The sequence below is a fragment of the Erythrolamprus reginae genome, unplaced genomic scaffold (genome assembly GCF_031021105.1).
Source record: "Erythrolamprus reginae isolate rEryReg1 unplaced genomic scaffold, rEryReg1.hap1 scaffold_130, whole genome shotgun sequence".
Classification (NCBI taxonomy): Eukaryota; Metazoa; Chordata; class Lepidosauria; order Squamata; family Dipsadidae; genus Erythrolamprus; species Erythrolamprus reginae.
The window spans coordinates 51,243-63,757 of NW_027248546.1; the positions used below are offsets into that span (position 1 = coordinate 51,243).

The 12,515-nt window shown below is 57.6% G+C and overlaps 1 protein-coding gene across 1 annotated transcript; it reads left to right on the plus strand.

Moving 5' to 3' along the window:
- Nucleotides 1–7,530: 7,530 nt before the first annotated feature.
- Nucleotides 7,531–12,313, plus strand: LOC139155913 (ciliary microtubule inner protein 2B-like). The gene is made up of 6 exons (XM_070731285.1): nt 7,531–7,651; nt 8,142–8,341; nt 8,685–8,830; nt 9,456–9,561; nt 10,603–10,806; nt 10,951–12,313. The coding sequence occupies exons 1-6, from the start codon at nt 7,581–7,583 to the stop codon at nt 11,046–11,048; spliced, it is 825 nt and encodes a 274-aa protein (XP_070587386.1). The 5' UTR covers nt 7,531–7,580; the 3' UTR covers nt 11,049–12,313.
- Nucleotides 12,314–12,515: the final 202 nt, after the last annotated feature.

The window sequence follows — 12,515 nt, forward strand, 5'->3', positions numbered from 1 at the left end:
AATTTACATTTCTGTTTCTACTGTACTATTTTCCATTCAACTGCTTGGCCGGAGCTCAGTCCGGGGACCAAGCAGGTCAACCGAGTGTTGTTGGCCCTTGGATCCTCTTGTTTGGCCACCTGCTCCCTGGGTGATGGACGGAGTAGAATTGAGCCTCCCTAGATCTTCTGGGCACCAATAATCCCTGCAGGGGGTCCTGGCTGATGGGCTCAGAGAATCCCAGAAAAGCTCACCCCCCCTCCCCTGAGGGCCCGATCCTGTTCCCGCCCCTTCCCAGATCCATCCCTGGGGGTGGGCACCTCAACCTGGGCGAGTGATGTTCATGCCACAGACGGACGTCACCCGCCCCCTCGGTTCCCAGAGGCTCAGAGAAGCCCCAGGGGAGGTAACCTGACCTCAGTCCGAAGGGTGGATGGTGGACACAGGGGCTGCTTCTCTCTCCAGGTTCGGGGCAGCAGAGACCCGCCAGAAGCCATCGGCCGCCCAGGCCTTGGGTGGCTCCACTGGCACCTCGCTTACCTGGGAGCAGGTGAGTCTGCTGGGGACGGGTTGCTGGTTGACAGCCAGGCGCCTGAAGTGGAGCCACCAGCTCTGCCGAGAGGAGAGGGACTCAGCTGCCAGGCGCCCCACGTCTCCAGATGTGAGTCCAGGGAGCCTCCCAGCTTGGATGAACGGCCACAACCTCTGCAACACGGGCATCAGGCGGGGCCTCCTCGGAGTGGCCGACCCTCAGCTGCCGGTCCCAGGCCGCCCCCTGCGCAGCTCCAGGACACAAAGGGGTGGGCAGTGAAAGACACTGGCGGAACAGCGACACGCCTGCGGACTGCTCAAACCGGCCCAAGAAAGCAGGCACACACACACACACACGCTCGGCTCTGTGGCACCAGCAGTGGAGACGTGGGTCTGCCCACCCTGTCTGGCCTTGCGGAAGGTCCAAAAGACCAGGCTGTGCCAACAGGCCTAGCATCCTCCAGATCCACCCACAAGAGATATGCATGGGGGTGGGGCGGTTATGGGTTTTTAATTGTCTTTTTAAATTGTTTTAATAGGAAAGTGAAGACAAGAACAAGGTGCCCCAATCTGAGGTTAGTTGCGGGAAAGATTAGAAGCAATGTGGGGAAATATTATTTTACCAAAAGAGTCATAGATGCTTGGAACAAACTTCCAGCAGACATGGTTGGTAAATCCACAGGAACTGAATTGAAACATGCCTGGGATAAACATCGATCCATCCTAAGATAAAACACAGGGAATAGTAGAAGGGCAGAGATGGACCAGGGGGTCTTCTAGGTTTTCTATGTTCATCTTTAGCTGTTTTCCTTCGTTGTGAATGGCCCGGAGTCCTTCGGGGGGGCTGGGCGGCATATAAATTAAACTAATAAATAAATTAAACTAATAAACGACTGCAATGGCTGAAGATCAGCTAGATGTCCATCCTTGTAATGGGTGGAGCAGAAGAGCTTGTGAGGACAATTACGGCCGTCCGGCTGATTGGTCAGTTTGTTTCTTTGTTTATCGGATTTATATGCCGTCCCTCCCTGAGGACTTGGGGCAGCTTGCAACATATAAGGGACACTGTTTATTTTTATTTATTTATTTTGTCCAATGCACAATAATACACAATAAAGGTTATAGAGTATATAGTAGAGAAGATATAGGAGATATAGGAGAGACTATAGGACAGGGGGCGGAAGGCACTTATGTACACCCTTATGCACTTATGTATCCAAATCCAATTAATTAAAATTAATAGTCTAGCAAACACAAAAAAAAACAGTTAAAATGCTCTCATGCCCATTCAACCAGCAAGCTAAGGGTACATTTGTCCGCCAGGAGGGGTCGTGTCTAATGATGAGGCCCCCAAGGAAATAGCTCTGAGCGGGACAGGATCCAGGGACCGAGGGAGGGGTCCCCAGGGGGGAGGGGTCCTCCAGGGGCAGGAGAGGTGCGGTCCCGAGACCCTGACATCCCAACTCCGTTTGCCACCTGATCCGGTGCTGGGGGCACTGAAGAAAGCCCCTCCCCAGGGGGCTTCCCTTGGAAAGCCGCCAGAGATTGCAAGAAGATTTATTTATTTTATTTTATTTATTTTGATGGGGGGGCTAATAGCCCAAGGAAGCAGCCTGGCACCAGGCCCGCCCCTCCCCCACTCCAGGGCTGCCCTGATGGCCAGTCTGACCCTCCGTGCCATCCAAGGTGCCGGTCGAGGCCCTGGATTCGTTTGTCTGTTTGATTTATATGGATACTTCGAAAGGCTGCCTTTGCCAGGGAGACCCCCCCCCACTAAACAAAGTGACCCCCGCCTTCTCCAAAGGCCCCAGAGGAATAGGGAGAGGAGAGGGTGGTCTGCTCGGGCAGCTTCAGGCCCCCCCTTTGCACTGAAGCCCCCAATTATGCAAATGTTTTCATATCCCAACTCTATTATTATTTTTGAATACCACCCACACGGTCAGAGGCCTTAATAACACTGATGCCTGTAGAAGATTCGGACCACCAATTAATTCAAAATTATGGACCTATCTCTCTTTCAAATTCAGATTATAAATTATGTATATCAATTACGGCTTAAAGAGTTAAAAAAAATCCTAACCAGCACATAGACCGAGGCCAAAACGGCTTCTTAGGAACAACCTGAGAACAATCGTGGGTGCGCTTGTGTACTATGAGGAACATCCGAGTCCTCGGAGAGGGGCGGCATACAAATCGAATAAATAATAAGAAAATAATATAAATAATAAAATAAAATAATAATAATAATAATACTGAAAAGCCAGCAGCACTGGTTATCCTTGATGCCCAAAAAGCTTTCGACAGCATTAACTGGAAATTTAGGATTCAGCAATTTGACATCATGAAATTTGGGGTGAAATTTATAAAAATGATAGAAACGACTTATACAAAACAAAAAAGTTAGAGTTGTTGTGAACGGGGAATATATGAAATTACACGACATTGAAAAGCGGGTAAGACAGGGATGTCCACTATCTCCCCTTCTAGCTACATTAACTTTGGAAAGTTTATTGATAAACATCAGAAAAGATGAGAAAATTAAAGGACTATCTATTAGAAAATAGGAATATAAAATTCAAGCCTTTGCTGACCATCTAGTGTTTATAATAGAAGAACCACTTGAATCAGGACCTAAATAATTTAAAAGATGGAAGAATTTGAGGAAGTAGCTGGACTTAAAAATCTATAAAAATTAAAACAAAAATTATAATGAAAAATCTCACTAAGAACCAGGACAAACAATTGGAAGAAATAACAACTGTGCAAGTGGTTAAAAAGTGGAATATTTAGGAATTTGGCTAACGGCAAAATGCTCATCAATAAAAGAAGATAATTATAACAGAATATTAATACAAATTAAAAAAAGGCCTAGCAAATCAGAACAACTTACAACTGTCATCAGTTGGAAGAATATCCTCAATTAAAAGGAATATCCTCCCAAGGTTGTTATTTTTATTTCAAGTAATCCCGGTAAATTCTGGGAAAACCATTTTTGAAGACAAGAAAAACAGCCATAAAGTATATTTGACAAGGGCAAAAACCCGGGGTAAGATTTGTTTATTTTATATTATTTGTTTTGTCAAGTACATATTGGTGGTATACAAAGAGATAACAATGTTTATATACATGATGCTAGTAAGAGAGAAACATGAGGACAGGGGACGGAAGGCACTTATGCAGGCCCCTCACTGACCTCTTAGGAATCAGGAGAGGTCAATGGTGGACAGTCTAAGGGTCAAGTTTGGGGAGTTAGGTGATGATACTACAGAGTCAGGAAGTGAGTTCCAGGCATCAACTACTCAGCTACTAAAGTCGTATTTCCTGCAGTCAAGTTTGGAGTGGTTTACTTTAAGTTTGTATCTGCTGTGTGCTCGTGTGTTGTTGTGGTTGAAGCTGAAGTAGTCGTGGACAGGAAGGGCGTTGTAGCAGAGATTTTATGGGCTGTGCTTAGGCCGTGTTTAAGCCGACATAGTTCACCTTAAATGATGGGACCTGTCACCAGATAACAAAGAAAGGGGTGGAGCCCCCATTCTGCTGGGTCTCTGGGGGAACTCCAGGGGGCGTGAGGTTGAGTCTTTCTGGCCCCCCCAGCCCCCTTTTGTGGACGGGAGGGGCCTCTGCTTCCCCCTGTCCATCTCCAGCAACTCTTGGCCTGATGATCCCCTTTCTTCCCTCCGGCTGTCTTCGGTCACCTGAGAGGGAAGGCTACACCTAGGGAAGCTGCCAGTGGTGACCTTACAGGTAAAGGTCAGCGCTCTCTGTTTCCACAAGCATCGCCCCTCCCCCCTCTGCCACTACCAGGCACATGAACCGAAACTCCTGCAGCCGAACGGGAAGCGCAGCAGAAAGAGGAGCCTCCAGAAACAAGGGGGGGTCAAATATCCCCCCCCCGCTGCCCCCACCTCCCGCCATTTGACCTGGATGACCAGACGTTTCTTCGCAGCTTCTTGGGTTTCTGGCCTCAAGGAGCAGAAGGAAGACCCCCCCCACTGCCCCCTCTCCGGTCTCACTGCTTCAGGTCAACCCTTTTGAGGTCTTGGCACAGTGGATGGAAGGGCCGGTCTTCCGTCCTTCCGTGTGGCAATTTCGGACTTTGGGAGGTTTCGTTTGGAAGAGGAGGCGGACGGAAGGGAGACCAGGGGTCAGAATGAAGGGGAGGGAGGAAAGAAAACCTCTCTGGTCTCATCAATAAGGTAGGGGTGCTCCGTGGAAACCTCAGCTCTAGCGCCAATGGCAGCTCTGGTGCCGGTCACCCTCCGGACGGGCACTGCCAATCACCCCGGGCAGCTCTCCAGTGGCCTCCCTCGCCTGAAGCCCTTCCTCTGGGGCCCAGGACTCCAGGGGGTCACTGAATGGCCCCCAGAACTGTCCTCAGTCCAGTCAGACCGCCTCAGGGGGGTGGCAGGGTTAAATTAGACCCCAGTCAGTCTCCTCAGTGGACCGGTCTTCCTTCAGCCCTCCAAGGAAAAGAAGGGAAAGGGGCCGCGGCTGACCAACGGAGGAGTGGCTCAAATCAGGCTCTTTCCAGCTGGACACAGCAGCCGAGCTCAGGACATTGTTCAAAGCAGAGTACATCTAAGCCCCCCCCCCGTTCAGTGGGGGTCTCTTTGCAGGCAGCCTCTGGCCCCCCACCTGCAGGTCAGCCCTTCAAGGGGGGAGGGGCAGGGCAGGAAGTGGCTGCTGAGAAATCCCGGGACTCTGCCTTTTGATCTGGGATCCAGAACCAGAATCGGGGAAGCCAGGGTTTCCCTCCCCCTCCCCTCCCCATTGTTCTAAAGAGAGTGGCTTAGTCCCCTCCGATGCCCCCTCCCTCCCTGGACTTGGCCCGTGTTTTGCCGCTGGGCCCTCTGACCTTCTCCATGGTCCTCTCGGTGGTTCTCTAGCCCACTTGCAGCTGGACACCGGCTGCTGCCTCCCTTGTCCCTGGGCAAATACCCCCCCCGTGTCTCCCCTGCCTCACAGGCAGATGGTCAGCACCAGCTCAGGAAGCTCCAACTGCCCCAGGAGCTGCTGGTCCGGTTCTTCGGAGGAACCGCTGAGTCCGTCGCCTGTATAACTGTATGGTTCGGTTCTGCAACCCAGCAAGACCGACACAGACTTGGGAGGAGAACCAGAACTGCCCACCTGCCTCCCATGGAGGACCTGCAGCCTGCACGAGTGTAAAAGAGGGTGGGGGAAATATTGACTGACACCCCCCTCGCATCCTGGACACAAACTGCTTCAACTCCCACCCTCAAAACGATGCAATAGGGATGGAGAAGCTTCTTTTTCCTTGGGTGCCAAAAGTGTGCGCACGCACATTATTGCACACACACACAAGTGCCCACACCCATCATTCAATGTCACCCACCCCCCTGCGCATGCACATGTGACCGCCCCCGTGCTGTATGTGTGCATGAGCCCCCCTGCTCCCCCGTTTCCCGACTTCGAGAGGGCCCAGTGGCCCCCTTCCTGCTTGACATCTCAGGGGGGGAGTCCAGCCTTTCCCGCCCGAAGGGAATCCACACCCAGACCCATAGCCAGCAGGGGACATCAGGGCTGGCAAGGTTCCCCCCCCGAATGGCTGCTCCCTTCATCCCTCTTCCTGGGGGGCGTGTGGCCCCTGGATCTCTGGCCCCACTGACATGACTGTGAGCAAAGTGATGAGTGGGTCCAGAGACGGCCGGGGGGGGTATTCATGGGTGAGGGTGGGGGTCTCAACTGCAGGGCAGGGAGAGCAGCAGATCCTGGCCAGGTTAGTGCATGGGGGGAGGCTGGGCCTGTCGGTTGCAGACCCCCCCAGGGCAAGTGATGGGTTTCCAAGGGCCGGCAGAAGAAGCCCCCGGTCCCTGTGGTCAAGGTTTTCTTTCTGAGGCTTGTTTGCCAAGTGCCGAATGCCTCTCTCGGGCACGGCCGGGGCCCCTCTTCTCCAAACAACGCCCCCTTCTTCCGGGCAGCCTTCCCTGGAGCCTGGGAGGAGGCAGAGGGTCCCGGCCGAGAGAGAGGCCACTGGAGGACCTGCCTCAGACCAGGGGCTGGAGACAAGGAGGCCTCCGGGTGCCCATCATCCTCATCCTCATCCTCATCACAACACCAGAGTGGGAAGGGACCTTGGAGGTCTTCTAGTCCACCCCCTGCTTAGGCAGGAAGCCCTACACTACTTCAGACAGATGGTCATCCAACATCTGCTTAAACACTTCCAGTGATGGAGCATTGACAACTTCTGGAGGCCACTTCTGTTCCATGGATTAATTCTTCCGACTGTCAGGAAATTCCTCCTGAGTTCTGAGTTGCTTCTCTCCTTGTTTAGTTTCCACCCGTTGCTTCTTGTTCCGCCCTCAGGTGCTTTGGAGAAGAGCTTGACTCCCTCTTCTTTGGGGCAACCCCTGAGATACTGGAAGGCTGCTCTCCTGCCTCCCCTGGTCCTTCCTTTCTAGACATAAACCCAGTTCCTGCAACCGTTCTTCCTATGTTTTGGCCCTCCCGTCCCCGAATCCTCTTGGTTGCTCTTCTCTGCCCTCTTTCCAGAGTCTCAACAGGGCCCACCGCAGGAGGAATGCTCGGGGAATCCCCTCGTAGTGCTCACCTGTGGGGGGCTTCAGAGGGCTATGGGCCAGTCTGCTACTGGCACAGCCTAAACTTGGGTTTGAGTCCGGGAGGGAGGAGGGCGAGTGGGGGCGGCCCTTCTCTGCTCTGCCCCAGGGCCCTCTGGCCTCCCCCCCCTCCCGGCCTCCAGGGCTTCCTTCCCTCCTGTGGCCTTTGTGCCCCCAGAGCCCTGCAGGCGGCTGAGCCAGGAATCCTGTCGGGCAGCCCTGCCAGTGTGACCCTCCCCGAGGAGGAGAAGGGGCTACCCACCGAAGGCTGGGGGCAGAACTGAAGGCGGCCAAAGTCTGCCTCCCCCCTCCTGTGCCAGGCTCAGCCCCGGCCTTTGCCCCCCCCCCCCGCGCCACCCCCCCTCCGCCTGGGGAGCGCCTGCCTGGCGACAGTCTCCCAGGGCAGCCACAGCAGCTCCCCCCCCCCCCTCGGCTCCTCCCCACAACACACGGCAGAGCCTTCCCAACCGGGGCTCCTGCCAGCCGCTCTGCAGCTCGATGGCCCCGACCGCGTTTGCCCCCAAGCTCAGCCCGGTCCTGATGACCCCGGAGCCCCACTTCCTCCCTGGGTAAGAGCCGGGCCCTCTGCCCCCCCCCTTCTCTGAGCAGAAGCCCTCGGCCCGGCTTTGGGGCAGCGGGGGGCACCGAAGGGGACGAGGCCCCCACCGGCAAGCAGGCAGGGCGCGGGAGGGGGTCTCTTCCAGGCACGCAAGCAGCCCGCCGCCCACCGGGGACAGAGCGGCGGGGAGGTGCGCGAAGCTGGGCGAGCAAGTCCTGGGGGCGGAGAGATTCCTGGCGTGTCCCGAGCACCGGAGGAGCCGCGCTGACCGGGGGGGAGAGAGGAGGCCGCCCCCCTCCCTCCGCCCACGGGGACCCCGCAGACACACCTTCCCCGGCCAAGAGGGCGGTGGCGGGCGGGCTCTAAGCCCCGGCTCGCGCGCAACTTCAGCCGGTCCCGGAGCTTAGCGGCGCAGGGCTGGGCGGGGGGGGGGGGGAGGGGGGGCGCAGAGGAACGGGAGCGCTGACGGGGGCTCTGGGGGGGGTCTCCTTTCCCCGCAGCTACGGCGGCTACTGTCCCCGCTACAAGTTCGCCCTGGGCCAGACTTACGGGAGGCTGACCTCGCAGCTCCTGGCCGCCCCCAGCCGCCCCGGCCGGCTCCTGCTGCAGCCCAACTGCGCCCTCCGCGGCCCGAAGGAGCGCCCGGGGCCAGGCCGGCGAGCTCGGGGCAAAGGCTCCAGCGGGGTCCCCGGCTACACCGGTAAGTGGGCGCTGCTCCGGCTGAGAGGGCCACGCGGGTCAGCCGAAGGTGATGGGGGGGCGCGGAATAGACCTTCTTTGGCCTCTTGCAAGTCCGAACGGGGGCTCCCTAGACCCAGCCCCCACCCCCATTTTTGAGCACCCTCCGCAACCCCCTTGCAAAGGGGCCAGAGCCCCCAGTGCCAGCAAGCCACGCCTCCCTCTGTCTGGGGGGGCGGGACAGGGTCAGCAGCTGGGGCGGCCCAACTGCCTGGAGCAGAGGACCCGGGTACGGACCGATTCCTGGCTGAGAGCCCAGAGCCCCCTCGCCCCCCCTCCAGCTCTCCCGCGGTGTCTCCCGGCAGGATTCATCCCCCGGGCGCAGCACCACTTTGCCAAGACCTACGGGGAAATCTGCAGGGAGGCCTGGCTGGAGTTTGCCCCCGAGCAGGACCCGGGGACCCGGGGGGGGCAAGCCCGGGAGGGGACCGGAGCCCCCCAGCTGCGAAGCGTAAGTGGCAGGCAGGGCAGCTGGAAGCCCTGGGGGGAGGCCGGCGGGGGGGGGCTTCCAGAACCTGTCCTGGAGGAGGGCTGGATCCCCTCACTGGGGGGCTCTCCTCCAGCCCCGCCCTGCAAGGGGAAGAGGGACCGGGCACGGCTGGCTGTCCGGAGGCTTGGGGCAGAAAGAGAGACAAAGAGGGGGCCAGCCTGAGCTTCCCCTCCCCTCCCTCGCAGACCCAGCTTGAGGGGGGGATGGGGGGCCCTCCAGTTTTCCACTTTCCTAGCATCCAACTATGGGTCGAAAGCTCCCTCCCTCCCTCCCCCCTTCCCCGATGCCTTTTATTTTATTTCATTTCATTTCATTATTTTACTATATATATATATATATTATTTTTTATTATTTTATTATATTATTTTTTATTTTATTCATTTTATTTATTTATTTATTTATTTATTAGACTTTATTTATTCGTTCATCCATCCACATCCGTATAGATGAGCATTGACAGATGGGGCTGGGGAGGGGGAAGCGTTGGGGGAGGGGACGGAAGGGCCTCCTGGGAGTGGCCTCTCTCTCTCTCTCTCTGCACGAGGGTCTCCCAGGGTCTCACCTGTCCGTCTCTGCTCTGCCCCAGCCTCTCCCTGCCCTGCCCACGGCCAGGACTCCTGCTGCCGCTGCCGCCCCCCAGGCTTTCCGCCCCCCAGGAACGGCCCTTGCAGTGGAGAGAGCCTTCGTCCCAGGTCAGGCTCCGGGGGGGACTCGGGACCCCTGAGGGGAGGACCGAGGGGGGGGCATCATCCTCAGTCTCACCGGAGAGAGGCTCAAGTGCCCCTCCCCACCAGCGCAGAAGGGACCCCCCCTGAGGGCCCCCTCCGCTTCTTCTGGCCTGGCCCCAGCCGTCCTTCCCCCTGCCCCCCTTTCCTGGCTGCCACAGCGTAGCCAGAGCCAGGGCTGCAAAGTCTCTGTGGGGCTCCCAGGGCCGGGGGGGGGCTTGCAGGGGAGACCCCAGCAGAGGGAGAGGGAAGGCGGAGGCACCACTTAGAGCAGGGATGGCGAACCGCTTTTTCCTCGGGTGCCAAAAGCGTGCGTGTACGTGCTACTATTGCATGCGCGCGAGTGCCCACGTCCATAACCCAATGCCCCCTTCCCACTGTCCCGCCCCCCTGCGCATGTGCGGACCAACCTCGCCCACTCCCCTGTTTCCCGGCTTCCGGTGGGCCGGCTGGGCTCAATTCTTTGCTCCTCCCAAAGGCTCCAGAGGGCTTCTTGGAGTCTGCGGAGGGGGAAAACCGCCTCCCTCGCTCCCCCACAGGCCCCTCGGAGCCAAAAACGCCCTCCCAGAATCCCCAAACAAGCCAAAACACAGCCGGCAGGTGCACACATGCGCGCTGGAGCTCAGCGAGGGCAACGGCTGGTGTGCCAGCAGACAGGGCTCCATGTGCCCCCTGCAGCACCCCTGCCATGGGTTCGCCATCCCTGACAGTGTTCTCTGAGAGGCCACGTGTGTGGGAAGGGGCCAGGTTGCCTTCTGAGGAAGAGAGACTCTCGTGGCCATCAACCAGGGGGGGCCATTGTGTCTGTGTTTGGGGGCTCAGAAGCGAGAGGGAGTCTTCTGTCCTGGGGGGGGGGGGCTGACAGAAACACCCGACTGGCTGGAACCATCACCAATCAGCCAGTGCTGAGCTGGGAGTGCCCGCCTGCAAGGGAGGGAGGGGGGCTGGGCTCCCTTGCAGGAGGGTCCCTTTGGGTTTAAGCTCCCCCCCCCGGTCTCCGCCCCACAGGCTTCACGGGCTTTGTGCCTCGGCTCCAGTTCCTGATTGGAGCAAGCTACCCGGTTCTTGCCCACCGGGCGATGGTGGAGTTTGAGGAGATGATGCAGAAGACGGGGCCAGACTCTTCCCAGAGTGGGGGTCCCCTCCCGCCCCTGGCCAAGATGTACCCCACAGATAGGGGTCTCCTGCCCCACTACAAGGGCTATGTGCCAGGTGAGTGCCCTGCCCCTTTTATCTCCTCCCCCCTTGGGTCAGCCCTCTCTGCCAAGCCCTGCCCTCGGGCGCCGATGGCATTAACTGCAGCTGTGGGCTTGCCCGCGATGGTCACTCCTTCCCCCCCCACCTCTCTGAATGCAGGTTACAAGTTCCAGTTCGGACACACCTACGGCCACCTCACCCGCGATGCCCTGGGCCTAAGCACCCTGGAGAAGCAGGTGCTGGACGTGACGCAGTAGAGGAGTCCGTGCCTCCCTCGCTGGGCGGTTCTGGGTGGGCTGGGGCCATGCAAAGCAGGCCCTGTGGGTGGGTGCCCCTTGGCCATTCCCCCTGCTCTAAGGGGAGCTGCCCCTGGACAACCCTTTGCAGCACTTGACTCCCACTCCCAGAATTCCTCAGCCGGGGGGGGGAATGGGGATCTGGGCTTGGGTGAGGGGCATTAAGGCCTTTTGCCCCCTCAGAAACAAGCAATGTCCAGCCGGCAGGTTCTCCTGCCCAAGCAGCCTATTGAGAGAGCTGAGGGCCCGTTTGATCCCAAGAACCCAAAAGAGGCCGGAATTCAGCTGCCCAGGTGGGCCCGTCAGGACACCCATCGGACAGGGGTCCTGCCTTGCTGGCGTTAGATCCAGACCACCCGCCTTCTGACCCCTTTGTCCGTCTGGCTGATAGCCGCCCACATGGTGCATTGGGGGCACGTAAAGGCCAACCTGCCTTTTTTGGGGGTTCCTGAATGGTCCCCTCAAAAGAGTCACCACCAGCTCAGCAAACTCCTTCCGAAGCCATGCTTCTCAAATAGTGGGGTGGTTCCCCCCGGGGGGTCACGGAGCAATGTCAGGGGGGGCGTGTGACCCCAGGGATCGTGCTGGTTTGGCCGCAGGGAGGAGGGGTTTTTGCACCGAACAACAGCACCCAGCAGAGAGCCGGAGACGGGAAGTGCAGATCGCAAACCCTTCAGACACCGTGGGAAAAGGTTGAACAGGGACGCAAAGAGGAGAGAGACGGAGATAATGAGGCAAATGTAAGATGAGGAAACAGGACGATGAAGCGTAGGTAGCGCTCGGCTTCCCTGCGACTGCGGTGGGAGGAGAGGGAAGACCGGTGTGTTTGCTGTGTCCCAAAATGTTGGCAGTGGACGGCAGGAAGCCAAAGGAATCAAGGCCTCCCTTAAACACACCACACCCCAGTCATGCTGAAAAGTTTTTCAGCGAACACGTGTCGAATATTGCAAACAATCGTCCCAGAAGAGACATTGAGGGGGGGGTGTTGCGTGAAATGTTTACTTCTTCCTGGGGGGGGGGCGTAACAGAAAACCATTGAGAAGCACTGTTCTGAAGGGAGCCTCCAGAGGGCTCTTTTTGTGTGGGTGGGAGGAGGGGTTGGGGGGGCAAAGAAGCCGGGGGGGGGGGATCACCAGGCTGCGCCAAGGGAGCTCATAATCAGCACCTTTTTTATTAATACGTGTCATAAATAAAGAAATAAATAAAGGCGAGACACCCTGTTCTAACGCCGGAAGTATAAATTAACGATGGCGCCACCCTCACGACACCGGCAGGATGGACGCCTGCCTCCCCCCTCCTGGGGGTCCTTGGAGGGGACAAATACTGACTGGCACAGGCTGTGGGGGGAGCCCCCTTCCTCCCCACCCAGGCTCTGGCCCCTCCCCCACAAAAACCTCCTCCCCATCAAGTGGCATGAGATTCCACCGA

Coding starts and splice junctions, on each gene's coding strand:
- LOC139155913 (XM_070731285.1), top strand. CDS start 7,581: ATGGCCCCGACCGCGTTTGCCCCCAAGCTCAGCCCGGTCCTGATGACC. Junction 8,831..9,455: donor GAGCCCCCCAGCTGCGAAGC/GTAAGTGGCAGG, acceptor GCTCTGCCCCAG/CCTCTCCCTGCCCTGCCCAC. Junction 9,562..10,602: donor GGAGAGAGCCTTCGTCCCAG/GTCAGGCTCCGG, acceptor TCCGCCCCACAG/GCTTCACGGGCTTTGTGCCT.